Here is a 24,961-nt window from a genome sequence, read left to right as displayed (position 1 = left end):
GGAATGGTAGGGAGACCCCTAGTGGTCATTTCTTCAAAGTGGAAAATTAAATAGAAAGGAGAATATTTTTTAATAACATACAATTGTAAAGTTATTCTGCATACATTAATCTATAATATATCAAAAGTTTTTTTGATGAGAGGTACCCTTTAAGGTAATTCTTCAGCCATTAGAATGCTTACATGAGCCAGCTGTCCAGTTTCCAGTTACAGGTGATGGTGGCATTGCCATTTTGCATTGACACTTGCATTCCAGTTCCTGGCACCCATTGGGAAGCAACAGTACCACGGTAAAACTTTATAATGCGTATTCTAAACAAATGTACACAAAGAAACAAAAAGGTTAAAAAAATGAATATATGTGATCTCATGTAAAAGAGTTGGCCTAACCCTTCCTTAATGGCAGGGAAAAAGAAGGATCGGGCAAATTGGATTTCAACATGTCTGATCCCTTCTTCCTATGGAAAAAAAAAAAGAAGAGGATCCTGGCAACAGATAATTCCCCAACCCCTGTCGAAAACATGTTTGGCTGATCTGAGCATCAATACAGTATGTATGATGGATTTGAGTAGAACAGCGGTCAGATATTGTACTGTACGTGTATTAGCAGCATAAAGGCGTAATCTGCTGCTCAACGTTTGGAACAAACTGTTCCGAACGATGGAGCCGGGAGTTCGTGACGTCATAGCCCCGCCCCCTCATGATGTCACGCCCCACCCCCTCAATGCAAGTCTATGGGAGGGGGCGTGACGGCCGTCACGCCCCCTCCCATAGACTTGCATTGAGGGGGCGGGGCGTGACATCTTGAGGGGACGGGGCAATGGCGTCACGAGCTCCAGCGTTTGGAACAGTTTGTTCCAAACGCTGAACAGGATAGGGGATAAGTTTTCACCACTGGACTACCCCTTTAAGACCAAATTGTTGTTTTTCAAAATGGATCCCTCCCTGTTCTCAGAATCAGGAAATGTGTAACCATTCGTAAGACCACACTGCTGACCTCAAATTGGGAGAAATGGTACAATGAAAGTCATATTCCTCGTAAACCTTCCATAGTAGATACCTTTATAATGCAAACATTATAATGGACAAAAGTTTTGGGCGCCACCTCGTTGTAAACCATACAAGTCTTACGTCACCAAGCACAATGTCACGCCCCCTCCCATAGACATGAATGGAGGGGGCGTGGTGTGACGTCCCGAGGGGCGTGGCATTACGTCATGTATCCAGTCCTGGAAAGAAAGAGCTTTTTCGAGACTGGAGACGCAGCCCCGCATAGAATGCAGGTGCTACACGCAGATCGCGCGGCGGGCCCCCCGTGATCAGACATCTTATCCCCGATCCTTTGGAAAGGGGATAAGCAGTCTTTGTCTGGAATACCCCTTTACTGAAAGTCTTCCCAGAAGAGTGGAAGAGTATTATGCCGCATAGAGGGGACCAACTCCATAATAAAGCTTATGGATTTACTGTCCTAAATGCTCCTATAGGTAATGTCTACGAGTCCTAATACATCTATCCATATAGTGTGGATAGTGAGAAACAAGTAGTCTGCCACTACAAGACTAATGCTTCAATTTAGACAGGTGACTTGATGTGGATGTCGTACGGATTTTACGGAGTATGATGTCAGATAGGGTGGTGCACAAATTCAGTAGAATGCACGAACAATGTAGACAAGAAAATCAAGGATTGCACTCACCATCTGTACAACGTTTTATTGATCGTTGTCAGGCATTGCAAGCTGGTGTAAGAGCGGAGGCGGGGGACGTAACCGGGACAGACTGTTTCACGTTTAGTAACGCTTCTTCCAGCCAGCTGGAAGAAGCGTTACTAAACGTGAAACAGTCTGTCCCGGTTACACGTTGTACGGATGGTGAGTGCAATCCTTGCTTTTCTTGTCTACATTGTATATCCATATAGTGTTTATAACTGCACAACTTTACTCACTGCGTGAACTCATATCCCATGTCTTCAGATGCTATATTTTCACTTCCAGACACATCTGGCAGCGGGTAGACAGTGTTATTTGCCATCATTTTATTCAATAGATATTCCACTCCTGCCAAACAAAAACAGTGGGATGGTAGTTGTTTTAATAGAAAAGGCTTTAATTGTATGTAGAATCTGTGCACGAATACAAAATAAAGGCTGAACACTTGCAGTATTTGTTGGACACATTGACATATGTGGGTCAGATATAATGTACTATGGGTGGCACAGTAGCTCAGTGGTTAGCACTATTGCCTTGGTTGCCCGGCAGCATCGGTGTACTGGGTTTATATTTGGCAAAGGGCAATACGTAGATGGAGTTTACGTCTTCTCCCCGTGTCTGTGAGGGTTTATTCTGAGTACTCCAGTTACCTCCCAAACTCCGAAAATATACAGATAAGGGGAAACTAGATTCTGCGCCATTTGTAGGGACATCAGCTGATCGACAAAGCAGCGGGGGAGATAAATGGGAGCTGGAAGCCACAACTTCAGCTATATTGCTTTTAGTGGTGGCATTGCAGGGCAGCTCCCATTGAACTCATATTTTTATTCTTGCTTTTTATGATGCATAAACATTTTATCCATTGATCTTTATTAAAATATTAACTAAGATTGTCTTCTACGGCCTCTACAGCGTGCGGTGTGAGCTCTGTTTTCTCTCTACTTGTACAAAGCATAAATAATTCTACCATGCAGACTGCCTTGTATCTGTTTTCATCTCTATCTACAGCCTGTGAGCTCTGTTTTGTAGCCACACATACTTGTATAAAGCCTATATGATTCTACCCTGCAGACTGCCTTGTATCTGTTTTAATCTCTATCTACAGCCTGTGAGCTCTGTTTTGTAGCCACACATACTTGTATAAAGCCTATATGATTCTACCCTGCAGACTGCCTTGTATCTGTTTTAATCTCTATCTACAGCCTGTGAGCTCTGTTTTGTAGCCACACATACTTGTATAAAGCCTATATGATTCTACCCTGCAGACTGCCTTGTATCTGTTTTAATCTCTATCTACAGCCTGTGAGCTCTGTTTTGTAGCCACACATACTTGTATAAAGCCTATATGATTCTACCCTGCAGACTGCCTTGTATCTGTTTTAATCTCTATCTACAGCCTGTGAGCTCTGTTTTGTAGCCACACATACTTGTATAAAGCCTATATGATTCTACCCTGCAGACTGCCTTGTATCTGTTTTCATCTCTATCTACAGCCTGTGAGCTCTGTTTTGTAGCCACACATACTTGTATAAAGCCTATATGATTCTACCCTGCAGACTGCCTTGTATCTGTTTTCATCTCTATCTACAGCCTGTGAGCTCTGTTTTTTAGCCAAACATACTAGTATAAAGCATATATGATTCTACCCTGCAGACTGCCTTGTATCTGTTTTCATCTCTATCTACAGCCTGTGAGCTCTGTTTTGTAACCACTCATACTTGTACAGGGATGTGGAATTCCTATAGCTCGATGCCCGGGACATACAGTTCCAGGTGCCGGGCAGGTGAATTTTTCTGGCCCTTAGCCCTGCTTCGGGCAAGCAGGGCCGGACCTGACAAGCACGGCGGCGCTCAGAGGAGTGTATGGAGCAGGCTCCTGACCCGTGCCCACTCCGTATTCTGCAGCCCCCAGCTCTTTTCATTAGCTGTGAGGCGCCCCTAATTAACCCTTTAGATTGCTGCTGTCAAAGCTGAAAGTGGTGTCTAAAGGGACATGTGAATGCTCCCTAATGGGCTAGTGGGGTAGGGAAGGGCGATCCACTATAGAGGTAGCTGGAGGGCTTACCTCTGCTTTCCTGCTGTCCGTGGCTCTGTCATTGATAGATCCTGGCTGGACTAGGCTCTATCAATGGATTGCAGAGCACACAAATCAGTGGAGTTCGATAGAACTCTATCTATTGATCTGTATAAGGAATCTAATGATTCCTCCTAAAAGTCCCCTAAGGGACTAATAAAGTGTAAAAAAAAAATGTAATAAAAGGTTAAAAGACACACATTAACCCCTTCCATATTAAAAGTTCAAATCACCCCCTTTTCCTATATAAATACATGTACACATAATTAAAAAAAACATATTTGGTATCGCTGCTTACGTAATTGCAATAATTGCAATTTTTATAATATCCCAGAAAAAGTTAAAAGCGATTAAAAAGTCAGATCAATACCAAAATGGTACCGATAGAAAAAACAGATTATGGCGCAAAAAATTTGCCCTCATACAGCCTCGTATGCCAAAATAACATGTTAGCTCAACCATAAGGTAAATGGCGTAGAAAAGAAAACCACTAAATTTGCGAAATTATTTTTTACTATTTCAATTTCACTTCACCAATCTACAGTCTGTGTGAGCTGTCCTCCAAGGTTTCTCTCCTCCCTGTCCACATTCTGAGCTGGTGTGAAGTTAAAGGGGTACTCTGCTGGAAAACATTTTTTTTTTTTTTTTTTAATTAACTGGTGCCAGAAAGTTAAACAGATTTGTGAATTACTTCTATATAAAAATCTTAATCCTTCCAGTACTTATCAGCTGCTATGTGCTCCACATTACGTTCTTTTTCTTTTTTTAATTTCCTTTCAGTCTGACCACAGTGCTCTCTGCTGACACCTCTGTCCATTTTAGGAACTGTCCAGAGCAGGAGAAAATCCCCATAGCAAACCTATCCTGCTCTGGACAGTTCCTGACATGGACGGAGGTGTCAGCAGAGAGCAGTGTGGTCAGACAGAAGGGGGATTCAAAAAGATAAGAACTTCCTGTGGAGCATACAGCAGCTGATATGTACTGGAAGGATTAAGATTTTTAAATAGAATTAATTTACAAATCTGTTTAACTTTCTGGCATCAGTTGATTAAAAAAAAAAAAAAGTTTTCCAGTGGAGTACCCCTTTAACTTCCTTTCCCTGTTGCGGTCACTGATCAAACACTGATCAAATTATCCATAAAGGAACCAGTGTCCATGGTTGTTATTCGATAACATGAAGTTCACTACTTACCTTTTTGAAGGCCACGTTCCGTGACTTGAATCTTGGCCCCAGGATTGTCTCCATAGCAACTTATGGACAGGGTCAATAGAAGGAACGTGATATTGGGAACCCACATCATTCTTCTTCAGTATCCCACAGCTAAAATATAACAAAAACAATGACTGGTGCTTACAAGGAGACAAAATACATAATAAACAGGCCTAAACCGGCTTTTTATTTCCTCTATACTGATAAATACTGTAAGAATGATGATGTCCACCAGACTGGAAAAGCCTGTGAATAGTAGGTAACAGCCCTGGACTAGGTCTAAGGTCTGAGGCCTGGCTTTGCACCCCAGCAGCTAAAGTGCTGCATATTTGAAGGATCTGCACCCCGCAGCTGGGAATCGCAGTGCCCAAAGTTAATGCACCCCGCAGCTGTGACTTGCACTACATGACTGGGGAGGAATTTCAAGCCAAGCAATTAAGGACAAATAAGGTAGAAAACACCGGTTGGTGGAGGCGCTGCGCTGCGAGGACTCCAGCAGCACAGGACAATGAAACTTTTATTGGTAAAATGGGGACAACACGTTTCGGCATGCACTCATGCCTTCTTCAGGTCCACTTACAGTACCCAGGGTTTTCTGTGGAGGCCCAGGGTTTGCTGTGGAGGTCCTGTGTGTGTCTGTGCTGCCGCCGGTCTGTCAGACCGGCGGCAGCACAGACACACACAGGACCTCCACATCCAGCATTACAGGAAGGCATGAGTGCATGCCGAAACGCGTTGTCCCCATTTTACCAATAAAAGTTTATTGTCCTGTGCTGCTCGAGTCCTCTCTTCATGACTACAGTTGTGCAGCGCCTACACCAATTGTTTTTTTCTACCTTATTTGTCCTTCATCATTACTATCGGTCACCCGCTCTGGGGTCCGATACCGGTAAGAGTGCAGCAGCCAACAACCACCCTACTCGCGCCGATTGCTGCAAATTTCAGCACAGCGTCACACAAGGTGGGTATCTCACCCGGGTGTGGTGAAGGGTACACACCAGCAGATACCCCTCATCAGGGAGCGCCCCCTGTGTTTTTTTATCCCTTTTTTTAAGCAAGCCAAGCAATTGTCTGTCTACATTTGAAAAGTCTGACTACTGAAATATAAGAGAGAGACAAAAATTTATTTTTTTGGAAAGCCTGCTCCGGCCTCCGAAAAGTCTGTGTGGGACATAATAAAGACTGTGCCTCTATCTCTATATTACTGTTTTCAATGGATCCCAGTCTCTGGCTACTTAGTTGAACCCGAACCTACACGAGCGCCAGAAGACATCAGCACAGGGAGTGTCCAGGGGATGAACACCATCATGATACATAAATGCAATAGCTAAAAATCATGGCAGAAGAATACTAGGGAAGAGCACACCTATAAAAAATCTAATACTCCACAATCACCACTGGGAGATACATCGGTCGTCACAATCTGGGATCCAGCAGAACTGCAGCTGACACCTGCGGGGTGCGCGCAATCCAGATATAGGATCAACAAATACAATAACAAAAGAACGATAGCATGCACTCACCGCTGGGAATGTGTCTATAGGTCTGAAGGTTAGCGCTCAGAGGCTACGCCGCTCGTTTCACGCGACTATGCACGCTACTTCCGGCCTCCCGGGACTGCATATTGGGATGCGGCGGAGAGCTCAGAGGCTACGCCGGTCGTTTCACGCGACTATGCGCGCTTCTTCTGGCCTCATGGGACAGCATACTGGGATGTGCCGAAGCACTCAGAGACTACGCCGGTCGTTTCACGCTACTATGCACTCTTCTTTTGGCCTTCCGGGATAGCATACCAGGATGTGCCGAAACGCTCAGAGGCTATGCCGGTTGTTTCACGCTACTATGCGTGCTTCTTTTGGCCTGCCGGGACAGCATACCAGGATGTTCTGAAACGCTCAGAGGCTACGCCGGTCGTTTCACGCGACTATGTGCGCTTCTCTTGGCCTACCGGGACAGCATACCGGGATGTGCCGATGCGCTCAGAGGCTCCCAGCCGGAAGAAGCGTGCATAGTCGCATGAAACGACTGGCATAGCCCCTGAGCGCTTCGGCACATCCCGGTATGCTGTCCCGTGCCCCCGGACCTTCGGACCTATAGACACATTCCCATTGGTGAGTGCATGCTATCGTTCTTTTGTTATTATACATAAATGCTACGACTTCTCCCCTGTTTCAGTCCAAACAGTGTGGGAGGGCTGAACCCTACATGAGCCCTACATCCTCATCATCCAACCCCTGTATCCCACCGAGCCTTGGCCACCATCAAGTTCCCCTTGGTATGCTGTAGAAGGTCTTCTTCTGGGTACTTACCTATAAGTGATCAACAAGCAATCTTAGATGTTCCTTACTCCGGTGTCATCTGCTTCTCATAGGGGAAGATCGCGGACAGTAAGCTGCTTAAGGAATAATGGAATGACCGATCTGGTTCTTCTTCTTTTATTTCGGGTGTGTAAATAGGGAGGAGTTAGCTACATGTGACATTATTTTCCTATTTCTAACAATGCAGGTGATACATATCAGGCGAGTACCTCTCGCCTGATGATCTACATACAGGGCACACTTCTCTACTCATAATTACAATATGACATCTACGGGTAATGAATTCGGAAGCACTTATTTGGAGAGTTGGGCACCATCACTTAGTCATGATGAGTGGCATGTGTCGCTCACATATAGACATAGTTTTGTAGGTGATCTCATCACTTAAAGGGGTACTCCTCCCCTAGACATCTTATCCCCTATCCAAAGGATAGGGGATAAGATGTCTGATCGTGGGGGATCCACGCGATCTCCCTGCTGCACCCGGCATACGTTTAGAGCTTTGGGTGCAGCGCCGGAGGCACGTCATGGTCACGTCCCGCTTGTGACGTCACGGCCACGCTCCCTCAATGCAAGTCTATGGGAGGGGGCGTGACGCCCCCTCCCATAGACTTGCATTGAGGGGGCGTGGACGTGACATCACGAGCGGGGCGTGGCCGTGACGTCACGAGCCTCCGCCCGCATCACCAGTCATCCGGCACGGAGCGAAGTTCACTCCGTGCACCGGATGTCTGGGGTGCTGCAGCCGAGATCACGGGGGTCCCCAGTGGTGGGACTCCCATGATCAGACATCTTACCCCCTATCCTATGGATAGGGGATAAGATGTCTAGGGGAGGAGTACCCCTTTAATATATGTTGTATATAAACTTCTTCATGACGGGTATTTGACATCCTCATGACCAAACACCACCTACCAATGTTTATTGTAAGTTGATCCAGTGGCTATTCTATTTTTGAGCCTTTTTCTCATTACATATCCCTATGAATGTATATTAGTGAATGTGTCCTAAATTCTAGTCCTAATAATGGTTTTCGTGATCTGGCGCTTTATTTCTACTCATACACATCAGAGGTATACAGTATGGGGCACCATATAATACCATTGCAGAGAATAGGTTCTCCTCTAGACTGGCTTATAGGGGATTATACTTCTGGCAGGGTATGTTCACACAGGGTGTATGGGCTGCAGATTTTCTGTCTGGGTTTTCAGGGGGTCGGATCCCCTCCCCACTACAAGGGCGCAGGGACCCGATCTGTTGTCATGGCTGCCTGAGGCCTTCAAAGCTGCCATGAAAGGTCTGCTCTAACAGCCCGCCATAGGCAGACAGTACTAGCAGACTGCAGATAAATCAATTCAATATATTGAAATAGCAATGCACTGAATGAATAAGCAACCAGACGATTGCTTATAGAAGTCCCTTAGAGGTATACAGTATACTGCTGCTATCTCTATTGGATCAGGAGATATATAGTAGTTATACACCTCCCCTACAGCTCTATTTGTATACGGCTGCTGCTATCTCTGTGTGATTGGGATATATAGTAGTTATACAACTCCCCTTCAGCTCTATCTGTTTCTGCTGCTGCTATCTCTGTGTGAGTGGGATATTTAATAAGTATACACCTCCCCTCCAGCTTTATCTGTATACTGCTGCTGCTATCTCTATTGGATCAGGATATATAGTAGTTATACACCTCCCCTCCAGCTTTATCTGTATACTGCAGCGGCTATCTCTATGGGATCAGGATATATGGTAGTTATACCCCTCCCTCCAACTCTATCTGTATACTGCTGCTATCTCTATGGGATCAAGATATATAGCAGTTATACACCTCCTTTCCATCTCGATTTGTATACCTCTGCTTCTATCTCTATGGGATTAGTATATCTAGTAGTTATACCCCTCCCTCCAGCTCTATCTGTATACTGCTTCTATCTCTATGGGATTAGTATATCTAGTAGTTATACCCCTCCCTCCAGCTCTATCTGTATACTACTGCTGTTATCTCTATGGGATAAGGATATATAGTAGTTATACACCTCCCCTCCAGTTCTATCTGTATACTGCTGCTATCGCTATGAGATCAGTATAAATATAATTTATACACCTCCCCCTGAGGTTGTGTTCATAACATTGTGTTTTTTGCTTTCTTTTTCCTGTTTTTAAAATGCATTTTCCCATAATGGCTGAAAAAAATTGTGATATTTTACTGCAATAGTCCAAATCAATGTTTGTCATTTTGACATTGCTTTTGGTAATCACTACAGGAACAGCCAAACTATTGTTGTGTGAACACAACCTAAATGCTTTATATCTTCATAAAACACCTCAATTGTGATTATAGGTCAAATCACTTTGGCCCTGTGGAAATATTTCTCTAAAAACGTAGTTTGATTAAGAAAATGCATGAAAACCGCACAAAGTGTGAACTGATTTCAACTCACTTATGAGTCTAATCTGTTGACCTTGGTGAACTCTAGCACCAGCAGCCTAATTTGATGACCAGGTGCAGTGATCAAACACCACACCCTCTCTCTCTCTCTCTCTCTCTCTCTCTCTTTCTCTCTCTCTCTCTCTCTCTCTCTCTCTCTCTCTCTCTCTCTCTCTCTCCCTCTCTCTCTCTGCAAAGCCAGAGGATCCATGGGAAAGATAGGCAGCATTATCAGGTGATGGGATTGAATCCTTTATGGAGCCAAACTCTATGCCTGCCACAATAGCTAAAACAGGTAAGCACAAGGCATACACGAGAAGCCCTGTTATTATCTAATAGTAGACAGAGACTGAGCTTCAGATTTCAATGACTTCTCTTTCCAAACCTTTGTATGGAGACGCATTTCCTTACCTCCATATAAATACAGGCAGCATGTGATTTCCAGTATAACCAGTTTGTTTTGCTCCAGCACTGGCCACACCATTTATATGTGATACAGTAATATGTCTTGTATATAAAATAATCTGCTCCTGACTCACTTACTACTATATCCAAAGGTCACCAGACAACCAGGGTTCACTATGTCTTGGAGACACTAGATCAGATAATAGAATGACATTTCACATCCAAAATGATCATCTTATGTAAGTGTCTAAATGACTTCTGGAATTATTCCAGAAAAGATAAAAAAGATTCTTGAGATAGAAAATAAAAGTGTAGAAAAAAGTACATGGAATTGTCTTTATTTATCCCTTAAAGGGGTACTCCAGTGGAAAACATATATTTTTTTTAATCTACTGGTGCTAGAAAGTTAAACAGATTTGTAAATTACTTCTATTAAAAATATTAATCCTTCCAGTATTTATCAGCTGCTGTATGCTCCAGAGGAAGTTGTGTAGTTCTTTACAGTCTGACCACAGTGCTCTCTGCTGACACCTCTGTCCATGTCAGGAACTGTCCAGAGTAGAAGCAAATTCCCATGGCAAACCTCTCCTGCTCTGGACAGTTCCTGATGTTAAGTATGGCTGCTGGTTAGGCCTTAAAAATGTGAGTGACTGCTGCTGTATACTGCTGAGTGTCAACACAAGAAATAAACACCAGACAAAATGTTGGTATATATCTGCTCAGCATACTGGCTAAGGAGCTGTCCCAAGGAGTTCTGTTTATTATACGGAAGTACATTGTTCTTTACATTTGACAAAAAGGGGAGGTTGGTTATCACGTCAAAACCATCATGTTATATTTTGATTGGTTATTTGAGTATTGCATCTGTATATATTAGCATATTAAGCATTAATTTCTTTCTTAGCCATAGGTCACTATTCTACCGGAAAATTCTGGATGTATCTGTCCTTCTGCACAATCTAACCTTCTTCAAATGTTTCGTCTCCAACTTCCAACCTCTTCTTTATCTTGCTTCTTTTGGCCTCATCCCAAGGTCTTCATCTTAGTTACAAGCAAGTAGCAAGCTGATATATAGGTTAAGAGTAACAAATATCTTTCTGCAGCATTAGCAATGGCTTATAAATATTAATAAATTGTTCAGCCAACAGAATGATTATAATAAATTTCAAGCAGAAAGCACTGTGATCAGATTGGAAAGAACTACACAACTTCCTCTGTAGCATACAGCAGCTGATAAGTACTGGAAGGATTAAGATTTTTATATAGAAGTCATTTACAAATCTGTTTAACTTTCTGGCACCAGTTGATTTAAAAAACAAATTGTTTTCCACCGTAGTACCCCTTTAATGCGTTAAAATATCCTGTTTTCCGTATTCAGCTTCTATGCTGACCTATTAAAAGAGATCCGGTCACGTGCAGTCCAGTCTGAGCAGATTTATATATCATTTTGTGGGAATGGATTAATTATAACTTCTAATTTATTCAGTTCGATCACTTCTCAGTCTGGATTAAAGGGGTACTCTGCCCCTAAACATCTCATCTCCTATCTAAAGGATAGGGGATAAGATGTCTGATTGCTGCGGACCCCCGCGATCTCCGCTGCAGCTCCCCAGACATCCGGTGCACGGAGCACACTTCGCTCCGTGCCGGATTACTGGCGATGCGGGGCGGAGGCTCGTGACTAGTGATGAGCGGCAGGGGCCATATTCGAATTCGTGATATTTCACGAATATATCGTCGATTATTCGTCCAATGTTCGCGAGATTCGCATATTCGCTATGTTCGTTCACTTTTTTTCCCCATGTGAAAATTCGCATAAAAATTTGCATGTGAAAAAGAAAATGTAAAACGAATATTCGCCATTACAAATATATTGCGCTATATTCTAAATATTTGCGAAATCGCCAAGTGCCCATATTCGCGATAAAAATTCGCATTACGAATATTCGTGCTCAACACTACTCGTGACGTTACGGCCAAACCCCGCTCGTGGCCATGCCCCCTCATTGTTACAGGGTCCCGCATGTGAATCTGACCAAGGAAAACATCTGCATACAGTTTGCATGCTTTCCAATTGTAGGGGGTGTTAACATGGATTAGGACCACCCACTGGACTCCTTAAAGGTGAACTCTGCCCCTAGACATCTTATCCCCTATTCAGAGGATTGGGGATAAGATGTCTGATCGTGAGGGTCCCGCCGTTGGGGACCCCCGCAATCTCCTTCTGCACCCGGCGTTCGTTTAGAGTGTCAGGTGCAGCGCCGGAGGCTTGTGACGCCACGGCCACACCCCGCTCGTCATGGCCACGCCCCCTTAATGAAAATCTATGGGAGTCCCCCATAGACTTGCATTGAGGGGGCGTGGCTGTGACATCACGAGCTGGGCGTGACCATGACGTCATGAGCCTCTGGTGCTGCAGCTGACACGGTAAATGAACGCTGAGTGCAGCAGAGAGATCACTGTGGTCCCCAACGGCGGGACCCTCACGATCAGACATCTTATCCCCTATCCTTTGAATAGGGGATAAGATGTCTAGGGGTGGAGTACCCCTTTAAGGAATCCAGTGGGTGGTCCTAATCCATGTTAACACCCCCTCTACAATTGGAAAGCATCCAAACTGTATGCAGATGTTTTCCTTGGTCAGATTCAGATCCAGGACCACACCCTGCTAGTGACATCAGGGCCACGCCCCCTCAATGCAAGTCTATGGGAGGGGGCGTGACGGCCGTCACGCCCCCTCCCATAGACTTGCATTGAGGGGCCGTGGCATCACGAGCCTCTGGCGCTGCACCTGACACTCTAAACGAACGCCGGGTGCAGCAGGGAGATCGCGGGGGTCCCCAGCGGCTGGAGCCTCATGATCAGACATCTTATTCCCTATCCTTTGAATAGGGGATAAGATGTCTAGGGGTGGAGTACCCCTTTAAGGAGTCCAGTGGGTGGTCCTAATCCATGTTAACACCCCCCCCCCCCCTACAATTGGAAAGCATCCAAACTGTATGCAGATGTTTTCCTTGGTCAGATTCAGATCCGGGACCACACCCTGCTAGTGACATCAGGGCCACGCCCCCTCAATGCAAGTCTATGGGAGGGGGCGTGACGGCAGTCACGCCCCCTCCCATAGACTTGCATTGAGGGGGCGTGGCCCTGATGTCACGAGCCTCCGGTGCCACATCTGACACTCTAAGCAAACGCCGGGTGCAGCAGGGAGATCGCGGGGGTCTCCAACGGCGGGAACCCAGCGATCAGACATCTTATCCCCTATCCTTTGAATAGGGGATAAGATGTCTAGGGGCGGAGTACCCCTTTAAGGAGTCCAGTGGGTGGTCCTAATCCATGTTAACACCCCCTCCTACAATTGGAAGGCATGCAAACTGTATGCAGATGTTTTCCTTGGACCCTGTAACAATGTGCACAACATCCCGGGTCACATGGATCACATGAGGCTATCCCGCACCCCTTATTGTTTATAGGCCAGTAATTACATAGTCACTAGGAATAATGAGGAATATATCTGACATCGCTGAAGGCAAGTCATGCCGTCTACAAACACTCGCACGTGGATGTAGAAGGTACTTGAGGGCATCATCATCCAACCAGGTTAATGGATCCATCCCTTTATTATGTTCTGACACCAGACAACGCCCTCTCCAAGTATCCGGCTCGTCCTATGTGTCACCGGGAATGTATACAGAATTCCACAGCGGCGTATATCATCTCTGCTGACTCTTCATCCACTTTCTACCATGTAAACATTGGAAATCAGGTGCGAAGCGAAGAGTTAAATGGGTTCAATGGGATTAGAAAAATTCCAAAAAACAGGGCCACCCTTGCCCATAGGCCAGTTATACCCAACCAGGGTGCCTCCAGCTGTTGCAAAACTACAACTCCCAGCATGCCCGGACAGCCTTTGGCTGTCCGGGCATGCTGGGAGTTGTAGTTTTGCAACAGCTGGAGGCACCCTTTTTGGGAAACACATACGCTGTATCCTGATCTTGCAACTTTTTTGAGTCTGAATTGTAATTGCCAGGCAGGAGGGGTGCTGTTTTTGAAAAATAAAAAATAAAATGATATATATATAAAGATTTTTTTTCTTATATCCTTGACAAGCCCTTTAAAAGATAACGTTAAAAACTATTTCTCCTGATATCTGGATGGCTAGGTCTCACATTTTTTGTTGCATTTGGCCAGTGTAATGAAGAAAACTGTGCCCCTGTAGCGGAATGTGACCCTCCGCACAGGGACACACTTTTCCGGCTCCCTCTCACTCCCTAAACCCTAATCTTAACCCCTATTCTTAATCATAACCCCTAATCATATCCCCTTTCCCTAATCCTAACCCCTAATTTTAACCCTAACCTCCAATCCTAACCCTAACCCCTAATCCTAACCCTTACCCCTGATCCTAACCTGTTACCCTAACCCCTAATACTAACCCTAATCCTAACCATAATCCTAATCCTAACCCTTAATCCTAACCCCTAATCCTAACCCTAAGCCTGCCCCTAATGCTAACCCCTTATCCTAACACTAATCCTACCCCTAATCCTAACCCCTAATCCTAACACTAATCCTACCCCTAATCCTTACCTTAATCCTCTAACCCTAATCCTACCCGGCCCTAACCCTAATCCTAACAGTAATCCTAACCCTAATCCTAACCTCTAACCCTAACCCCTAATCCTAACCCTAATCCTACCCCTAATCCTAACCTCTAATCCTAACCCCTAATCCTAACCTCTAATCCTAACCCCTAATCCTATCCCCTGACCCTAATCCTATATCCTAACCCCTAATCCTAACCCCTAATCCTAACCTCTAATCCTAACCCTAATCCTAACCTCTAATCCTAACCCCTAATCCTAACCTCTAATCCTAACCCCTAATCCTATCCCCTAACCCTAATCCTATCCCCTAACCCTAATCCTATCCCCTAATCCTAACCCCAAATAGCGATCAGCCCTGAGAAGGGCTGAGAGCGCTGAGCTCAGGAGCTCAGGTCACATTCGGCTACGGGTCACAGTTTTTTTTTCCCACTTCAGTGGCCCCTCTGTTCTTGTGATCAGTGGTTAATAGTTTCAGAAGTCATTCCCAAAAAAGTCCAACTTCCCATCATATCTGACATGTTTCGAGTTCATGCACACTTATTCATAGTCATTTAAAGAGGTATTCGCTTCTCAGCTTGTTATCTGCTATTCATAGGATTCAGGATAACAAGCTGATTGGTTAGGTCCAACTGCTGAGACCCACACCGATCCCAAAAACAGGTACACAATTGTCCTCAGAATGAATCACGTGCCCTGAACATGTGCTGCCACCGCTTTATTCCTTTTCTATGGGGCCAAAGAAAGTTTCTGATTTTAGTGCTTGGCGGCTTAAAGGGTACTCCACTGGAAAATGTTTTTTGTTTTGTTTTTAAATCAACTGGTGCCAGAAAGTTAAACATATTTATTTGTAAATTACTTCTATTTAAAAATCTTAATCCTTCCACTACTTAATATGCTGTATGCTCCACAGGAAGTTCTTTTCTTTTTGAATTTCTTCCTGTCTGACCACAGTGCTCTCTGCTGAGACCTCTGTCCATGTCAGGAACTGTCCAGAGCAGGAGAGGTTTGCTATGGGGATTTGCTTGTACTCTGGACAGTTCCTGACATGGACAGAGGTGTCAGCAGAGAGCACTGTGGTCAGACTGGAAAGATTACACAACTTCCTCTGGAGTTTACAGCAGCTGATTGGAGTACTGGAAGGATTAAGATTTTTTAGTAATTTACAAATCTGTATAACATTCTGGCACCAGTTTATTTAAAAAAAAATGTTTTCCAGTGTACCCCTTTAAGGTCCCCCTCCAGGACTTTTCTCGCACTGCATCAATCCTATGGGATTTATTTTATTTTTTTATACAATTTTTTCTACTATTAGGTAAACATCCCTTCAAAACTAATTTCTTGCTTGACATTCTTTATTAAAGCTGCAGAGGGACTGATGTGTGGGAGGGAGAAAAGTGACCTCACACTTACAAACAAGGGATCCTGGGATTTGTAGTTGGAGGGAGGGAACTCCAACAAAAAATAGCTATTTCACCAAAAGAAAGCAGCGGCGTTATGGTGGACTCACAACACAGCCATTTAGCCCCAAGACAAGTACAGATCCTTCCTAAGCATGTCCATTACTGTCTGCCAGGTAAGTACTAAAATAGTGGAAAACCCCTTTAAGACACCTTAAACCTAACAGGGAATAATCCATTGACATCAAGTTTAGGTGAAGCGTGGCAGGGTTTTTCCTTTGTACACATCTTATTCTCATACGTCATTGTATCTTCTCTGGCGATGAAAACACCTTTCATAATCTCCTGTATATTTAATCTCCGAATGAGAAGAACCTTATTTCCGTAAGATCCGAATGGAGTTGCAGTATAAAAGAAAGGGGTTGAGTCATGTTCCCAGTTATTGTCCTGAACCACGAGGACTGAGCAGAGGTGAGTTGTGGGACTGTAGAGTATGTGCTAGGATTGACTCATAGGTGGTGGACAGTTACTATTGTTACAATGGACTGTATAGTGTCAAATGTAGCTGGATCTGCTGGGTCCTCCAAAAGGATTACTGTCACTTAAAGGAGTACTCCGGTGGAAAATATTTTTTTTTTTTTTATTTTTAAATCAACTGGTGCTAGAAAGTTAAACAGATTTTTAAATTACTACTATTTAAAAATCTTAATCCTTCCAGTACTTATCAGCTGCTGTAGTCTCCAGAGGAATTTCTTTTCTGTCTGACCACAGTGCTCTCTCCGGCCACCTCTGTCCATGTCAGGAACTGTCCAGAGGAGGAGCAAATCCCCATAGCAAACCTCTCCTGCTCTGGACAGTTCCTGACATGGACAGAGGGGTCAGCAGAGAGCACTGTGGTCAGACAGGAAAGAACTACACAACTTCCTGATAAATACTGGAAGGATTAAGATTTTTAAATAGAAATAAATAAAACGGAGTACCCCTTTAAGGAAACTTTTGACATGTCACACAGAGATGCCAACATTTTTGATCAGGGTTGGGGATTGGCTGAGCGGTTTGCTGCCTCAATTTGCAGGAGACGGGCTTCATTGTAAGTCTATGAAGCCCATCTCCTGCGACAAGTTGGACTGTGCTGTACTGAGACCCTTACCCAGTGTTTCTCATCGGGGATACCTCCATGCCATGCTGGGAGTTGTAGTTTTGCAACAGTTGGAGGCACCCTGACAAACACTGCCCTGACCGATTAAAAATGTCTATATGACAGTAACGCTTCACTAAGTTATAACACAAAAAAGTATTCAGTCCGACTAAAAAGTGTAATTCTATTACATTATGGCTCTATAAACTTCTCAGTAGATTTCTGCTCTGCAAGTTTCATGTATAATTTCTATCATCTCCCAGAGCTGGTGGTCAGAGTTCCCTTCTCTGCTGCCACCTCTGTCTCTGTCAGGAACCTTCCAGAGCAGGAAAGGTTTGCTATGGGCATTTGGACAGTTCCTTTCACGGACAGAGGTGTCAGCAGAGAGCACTGCGGTCAAGCTGGAAAGAACTACACAACTTCCACAGGAGCATACAGCAGCTGATAAATACTGGAAGGACTAAGATTTTTATATAGAAGTCATTTACAAATCTGTTTAACTTTTTGACACCAGTTGATTTGAAAACATTTCATTTTAACCTCTGAAGTACCCCTTTAACCTCAACAATTCACTTCTTACCAACACTGGGGCGGAGTACCCCTTTAAGGTGATGGGATTCATGTATAAGAAGCATATGGTCATGATTTCACCCTTGTTTTTTATCTTTTCAGAGAAACATTTTAAACCGAGTTCTATAGACTTATAAATGTAATTTATGTCTTATATAAATGTAATAACAAAAATGTATCCATAAGTTTCTATATTGATTCAGGGCCCAAGAGGAAGTGACTGTTATTTCAAACAACTTACCTCTATGTGATCCCTAATCTATTTGTAAATTACTTTGTTAACAAAAAAATGACTCCTTACGCCCAGAAAGACAGTTCTAAGGCCATGGCCGCTAGGGGTCATACATGGTGCCCATTGAAAAAAGTGGGCTGTGTAATGAATGGACATGCTGGGTCCTCCTGAGACTTACTTCATGTACGGCCAGCATCACACAGGTGAAAAAAGTGCAAAATATCTACACAAAAATAATTTATTCAGCTCTTCCTGCTCTATAACCTGATACCTGCAGATTGTACTGTATTGTATATAACATCTGCTCAGCTCCTCCTGCTCTATAACATGATACCTGCAGATTGTACTGTATTGTATATATCATCTGCTCAGCTCCTCCTGCTCTATAACATGATACCTGCAGATTGTACTGTATTATATATATATCATCTGCTCAGCTCCTCCTGCTCTATAACATGATACCTGCAGATTGTACTGTATTGTATATATTATCTGCTCAGCCCCTCCTGCTCTATAACATGATACCTGCAGATTGTACTGTATTGTATATATTATCTGCTCAGCTCCTCCTGCTCTATAACATGTTACATGCAGATTGTACTGTATTATATATATAATCTGCTCAGCTCCTCCTGCTCTATAACATGTTACCTGCAGATTGTACTGTATTGTATATATAATCTGCTCAGCTCCTCCTGCTCTATAACATGATACCTGCAGATTGTACTGTATTGTATACATAATCTTCTCAGCTCCTCCTGCTCTATAACATGATACCTGCAGATTGTACTGTATTGTATATATCATCTGCTCAGCTCCCCCTTGCTCTATAACATGATACCTGCAGATTGTACTGTATTGTATATATCATCTCCTCAGCTCCTCCTGCTCTATAACATGATACCTGCAGATTGTACTATATTGTATATATTATCTGCTCAGCTTCTCCTGCTCTCTAACATGATATCTGCCGATTGTACTGTATTGTAATCTGCTTTTTCCAGCGCTTGCAGGGAGAGAGAGAAAAGTATGTGATTTAATTTGCCAGAGATGTAAGAGAAAGGAAGTCCATGTATGTGCACAGCTCTGGTTCCGCCCCCTGAAATGGAAAGAATAAGAAATAGTTGTGTACCATGGAGGAGACACTCAGGGGCTAATACTACTCTGAAGGAACTAACAAAACTATGCGGGTTTATCCAAAATCTTAAAGGGGTGCTCCTCCCCTAGACATCTTATCCCATATCCAAATGAACTGCTGGGGACCCCCGTGATCTTGGCTGTGGCACCCCAGACATCCAGTGTTCGGAGAGAACTTCGCTCTGTTGCGGATGACTGGCGATGCGGGGTGGAGTCACGGTCATGCCCCGCTCATGATGTCACGGCCATGCCCCCTCAATGCAAGTCTATGGGAGGGGGCGTGATGCTCCGTGACAACCAGTGCTCGCAGCGAACTTCGCTCCGTGCCTGATGACTCATGATGCAGGGGCTGAAGGATCGTAACGTCACGGCCCCACCTCTTTTAATGTCGCGCCCCGCCCCCTCAATGCAAGTCTATGGGAGGGGGCGTCACGCCCCCTCCCATAGACTTGCATTGAGGGGTCGTGGCCGTGACGTCACAAGCCTCCAGCGCTGAACCCAATGCTCTAAACAAATGCCGGGTGCAGCAGGAAGATTGCGGGGGACCCCCGCGTCCAGACATCTTATCCCCTATCCTTTGGAGTACCCCTTTAAGGAATATTTCAAGAAGAACTCCTTCACCCATTGACATATGTCACCTCTTTATTGTCAGTGAGAATGAAGCCGGTGTGGCTGATCTGGTGGAGCTGCCTCTTGTCCTGTGGACACAGTAGTCCTGGTGTTGTTATGCGAGTCACTCAGAAATGGATGGACTACAGTAAGTGACCTGACTTACCAAGCAGTCATCATGTTTGTAGAAATGAATCGCCGCCATAGTTTAATTCAGAAGTTTTATGCACCCAGTTGTGTCAGAAGGAAAGGACGTTTTTCGCCACATGCTTCAACACAATCGTCTTCCAGATGTCATTGGGTCTACGCGAGTATTTGGCAAGGTTGACTATGCCATTACAGGGTAAATGATATATAAAATATCAAATATAATCAATTACAACCCACAATTTGCATTGTTTTACATCAGTGTTTTATTCTTTTATCTTCTAGAATAACTGTGGAGGAGTTTGACCCTTCTCATGCCGTGGTTGTCCCAACACCACCAACAGACGTTCTGTTAAACGTTGAAGGTTCGTTGGCCACGGTCTTTGGCCAGTGGAGGGTAAAACATTGGTTAATGTAAGTATGTGGACCTAGGTGCCAAGGAATTGTAGTTTTAGGACTAATGTAAATAAATCAGAATCAGGTTACCTAGGAAAATCAGGCACTACCATGTTATATGATTGTCATAACTATAATGGTAAGATGTCCCCCCGGTGCGGCATGTGCCGATCCTCCGCAGCTCCCAGATTCTGCTCCTCTTGTTGTCCACACAGGAAATCCCCATTCAGCCAATCGTTGGCCACAGCAGTGACCCGCCTCAACAAGTGATACCAACATATACCATGACATAGAGCAAAAATATATATATATATGAAAAAAAAATATATATATATATATACACATGAAAAAAAAAATATATATATATAAATATATAAAAAATAATAATAAAAAAATATATATATGAAAAAAAAAAAAAAAAAAAAAATATATATATATATATATATATATATATATATATATATATCTGAACACGTGTGTGTATATTTGTATATGTATGTTCCAGCATCACTTCCGAACGGCTGGAAATATTTTGATTCAAGGGGTATTCCTGGAAAGAAAACTTTTTTTTTTTTATATCAACTGGATCCAGAAAGTTAAACAGATTTGTAAATTACTTCTATTAAAAAAAATCTTAATCCTTTCAATAATTATCAGCTGCTGAAGTTGAGTTGTTCTTTTCTGTCTGGCAACAGTGCTCTCTGCTGACATCTCTGCTTGTCTCGGGAACTGCACAGAGTAGAAGAGGTTTGCTATGGGGATTTACTTCTAAACTGGGCGGTTCCTGAGACAGGTGTCATCAGAGAGGACTTAGACAGAAAAGAACAACTCAACTTCAGCAGCTCATAAGGACTGAAAAGATTAAGATTTTTTTTAAAGAAGTAATTTACAAATCTGTTTAACTTTCTGGAGCCAGTTGATATATAAAAAAAATATTTTTTTCCTGGATAATCCCTTTAAACTTGGTACACATGTTACTTAAAATGTCAACAAAAAATATAGTAGTATTTAAAGGGGTACTCCGGTGAAAAACATTTTTTTTAATCAACTGGTGCCAGAACATTAAACAGCTTTTTAAATTACTTCTATTTAAAAATCTTAATCCTTCCAGTACTTATCAGCTGCTGTATGCTCCACAGGAAGTTCTTTTCTTTTGAATTTCTTTTCTGTCTGACCACAGTGCTCTCTGCTGACACCTCTGTCTGTCCCAGGAACTGTCAAGAGCAGGAGTGGTTTCCTATGGGGGTTTGCTCCTGTTCTGGAGAGAGCACTGTGGTCAGACAGAAAATAACTTCCTGTGGAGCATTCAGCAGCTGATAAGTACTGGAAGGATTAAGATTTTTTAATTGAATTAATTTGCCAATCTGTTTAACATTCTGGCACCAGATGATTTATATAAAAAAAAATTTCACCGGAGTTCCCCTTTAGAAATGTCCAGATACCTACAATCTACGCAGCCCCAGAGTAAAACAGTGAAGCTTGCACAGTTAAATCATACTTTATCAAGACATTGGTCTGGCACCAGGATGTTGAAAACTCCCGGGCAATCTCTACAGTCTGAGAGTAACGCAATCAAGTGATCAAGAGTCTATGGGACTTCTGGTTTATCTCTGTTAATCTCGGGCTACAAAGATTGCCCGGGTGTTGTAAACATCCTGCCGCAGAACCTTCATAGTAAAGTATGATTTAACTGTCCAGCAGGTGCAGAGAATAGTTAGTGCAGGGAGAAGGAGAGAGAAGATTTATTGCAAGAGAAGAGTGAGGGGAAAAGAAGACATTAGAGAAGGGACAGGAAGAGGGCACGTGAATAGTGCAGGGAGGACGAGCAGCTTATTACTGCTGGGGCTTCAGGAGACTGGGAAAGCATGGTGACAAGCCGTATGCGTGTCACCCAGCTTTTCCAGTCTCTTATAGAGCGTTGCTTTTCCTCTTCCATAAGTTTAGGTAGGAAGTGTGGGCAATGCCAACTAGTGACTTATAAATTGCGCCTAATATGGCATTATACAGTTTTGTGGCAGCTTCTGCGTAGGAATATGTGCAACGTGCCTTAATTTTGTGGTGGTCCTTAATCTCGTATTCTGTTTTAAAGAACCGACAATGGCAATTTTACTCTCCGGATCTCCGGTGTCACATTAAACTCTCATTTTAAAACCTTGAAAGACTCGTCCACCCGTCCATCCGTTTCTCTTTCTTCGTGCCATTCGGAGGTGAAACACGCCAAAGTACACCTGTCCGGAGGAGCCAGGTAGATAAACAGATTAGGCCATTATTTATCTTAATCTCACCTGTTTCAACAAAATGCCCGTCTAGTGTTACCCACAAGTAGATTTACCGAGTCAGACCACATACCGTAGCCCGACGTGTTTCTAAAAGCACAATCTGTCACCGGATGAAAAATTGGGAAACCGGTCCGACAAGGATGAGCTGTCCGCTTCTCAAATGTCTTCCTATTACTCCTCCGTTCTCTAATAATATCTCATTTAATTCTTAATGTTACTTAACCCACTCTTACGTCTTACAGCTGGTTCTACAATCTCTTCACGGGATTTCTGGAGAAACCCATCAGAGATAACCTGAATGAAAAGGTAATACGAGGACAATGAATTTCAGGGAAAGGCTTATGGAGGGTTCTCAGAAATAGAACAAGGTGTAGCTATGGGGACGTGCAATTTAATGTGTAACTATGGGGTCATCTTTAGGTTCAGTATATGAACTAGAAACATCTGTAGCCTCCAAACTGTGGACCTCCAGATGTTGCAAATCTACAACTCCCAGCATGCCCGGACAGCCAACGGCTGTCCGGGCATGCTGGGAGTTGTAGTTTTGCAACAGCTGGAGGCACCCTTGGTTGGGAAACACTGACCTATACTATATATTACTATATAGTCAACCATGCTGGGAGTTGCAGTTTTGCAACAGCTGGAGGCACCCCTGGTTGGGAAACACTGACCTATACTATAAACTACTATATAGTCCAACATGCTGGGAGTTGTAGTTTTGCAACAGCTGGAGGCACCCCTGGTTGAAAAACACTGACCTATACTATAAACTACTATATAGTCCAACATGCTGAGTGTTGTAGTTTTGCAACAGCAGGAGGCACTCCTGGTTGAAAAACACTGACCTATACTATATACTGCTCTATAGTCCAACATGCTGGGAGATGTAGGTTTGTAACAGCTGGAGGCACACTATTTGGGGAAACACTGGTCTATAGCCATGTGGACCTCTACCTTCACGTCCGGCCAACCATCGATTGTTAGGACATATTTAGTTTGGTTTACAGCCCAAAACATGTGCGAAAATACAGACCGAAAATCACGCCAAAGGAAGTCTACTCTCTTTATTTTACAGTCGTAAAAAAAGTGTCCTCTAATTTACATGAGTGCACAAATAAGCCATTTAACTATTGAGGTCAGATAGAAGTCGATGGTAAAAAATAAAGGCAGTAAACCTGTTACTTGACGTCCGTTTTGATTTGTATTAAACTCAGTAGTAAAAATGTCTTGTTTTTGCATGTGTATTCACGTGTATTTGCAGCTGCATATCTCGTCGTCATATCCCGATATAGGATATGATATTGGGACATGAGGACGGGATATGAGGACAGGATATGAGGGCAGGATATGAGGACGGGATATGAGGATGGGATGTGAGGATGGGATATGAGGACAGGATATGAGGACGGGATATGAGGACGGGGTATGAGGACGGGATATGAGAACATGATATGAGGTTGGAATGTAATATTGGGATATGAGGACAATTTATGGGGTTGGGATATGAGGACAGGATATGAGGAAGGGATATAAGGATGGGATATGAGGACAGTATATGAGGTCAGGATATGAGAATGGGATATAAGGATGGGATATGAGGACAGGATATGAGGTCAGGATGTGAGGTTGGGATATGAGGATGGGATATGAGGTTGGGATATGAGAACAAGATATGAGGATGGAATATGAGATTGGGATATGAGCACGAGATATAAGGTCGGGATATGAGGATGGGATATGAGATCGGGATATGAGGACAGGATATGAGGTTGGGATATTAGGATGGGATGTGAGGACGGGATATGAGGTCAGGATATGACGTTGGGGTATGAGGACGGGATATGACAACGGATAGGAGGATGGGATATAAGGATGGAATAGGAGGACAGGATATGAGGATGGGATATGAGGTCAGGATATGAGGTTGGGATATGAGGACAAGATATGAAGACGGGATATGAGATTGGGATATGTATGAGCACGAGATATAAGGTCGGGATATGAGGATGGGATATGAGAACGGGATATGAGGAGAGGATAGGAGGTCAGGATATGAGGTTGGGATAGGAGGACAGGATATGAGGATGGGATATGAGGACAGCATATGAGGACTGGATATGAGGTCAGGATATGAGGACGGGATATGAGATCAGGATATGAGGACAGGAAATGAGGACTGGATATGAGGTCAGGATATGAGGACGGGATATGAGATCAGGACATGAGGACGGGATATGAGGACAGGATATGAGGACTGGATATGAGGTCAGGATATGAGGACGGGATATGAGATCAGGATATG

At 43.6% G+C, this 24,961-nt stretch overlaps 2 protein-coding genes across 9 annotated transcripts in view; one reads left to right on the top strand and one right to left on the bottom strand.

Annotated features, from left to right (window-relative positions):
* LOC130297691 (BPI fold-containing family C protein-like) overlaps positions 1–24,961 on the top strand; it is an 88,548-nt gene that overhangs the window by 21,241 nt on the left and 42,346 nt on the right. For 7 of the 8 annotated variants that reach the window (XM_056550438.1, XM_056550434.1, XM_056550433.1 and 4 more), the window contains 5 exons: positions 19,881–19,985; positions 20,072–20,180; positions 20,270–20,398; positions 22,470–22,625; positions 22,902–22,965. In XM_056550438.1, coding sequence (XP_056406413.1) covers positions 19,886–19,985; positions 20,072–20,180; positions 20,270–20,398; positions 22,470–22,625; positions 22,902–22,965 — 558 coding nt within the window. In that variant the 5' untranslated portion in view covers positions 19,881–19,885. Of the gene's footprint in view, positions 1–10,358; positions 10,387–19,880; positions 19,986–20,071; positions 20,181–20,269; positions 20,399–22,469; positions 22,626–22,901; positions 22,966–24,961 lie in introns of those variants that run through there. The other variant, XM_056550432.1, reaches the window with a different exon arrangement.
* LOC130297692 (BPI fold-containing family C protein-like) overlaps positions 1–24,961 on the bottom strand; it is a 62,712-nt gene that overhangs the window by 17,604 nt on the left and 20,147 nt on the right. The window contains exons 5-8 of the mRNA XM_056550440.1: positions 7,300–7,422; positions 4,973–5,101; positions 1,944–2,055; positions 183–311 (exon numbers count right to left, since the gene is read on the bottom strand). Of these exons, the coding sequence (XP_056406415.1) occupies positions 183–311; positions 1,944–2,055; positions 4,973–5,081 (350 nt within the window). The 5' untranslated portion in view covers positions 5,082–5,101; positions 7,300–7,422. The remainder of the gene's footprint in view (positions 1–182; positions 312–1,943; positions 2,056–4,972; positions 5,102–7,299; positions 7,423–24,961) is intronic.

The sequence above is a fragment of the Hyla sarda genome, chromosome 13 (assembly GCF_029499605.1).
Source record: "Hyla sarda isolate aHylSar1 chromosome 13, aHylSar1.hap1, whole genome shotgun sequence".
Taxonomy (NCBI): domain Eukaryota; kingdom Metazoa; phylum Chordata; class Amphibia; order Anura; family Hylidae; genus Hyla; species Hyla sarda.
The sequence above is the reverse complement of the archived record's forward strand: the minus strand, read 5'-3'. Positions and strand labels throughout refer to the sequence as shown.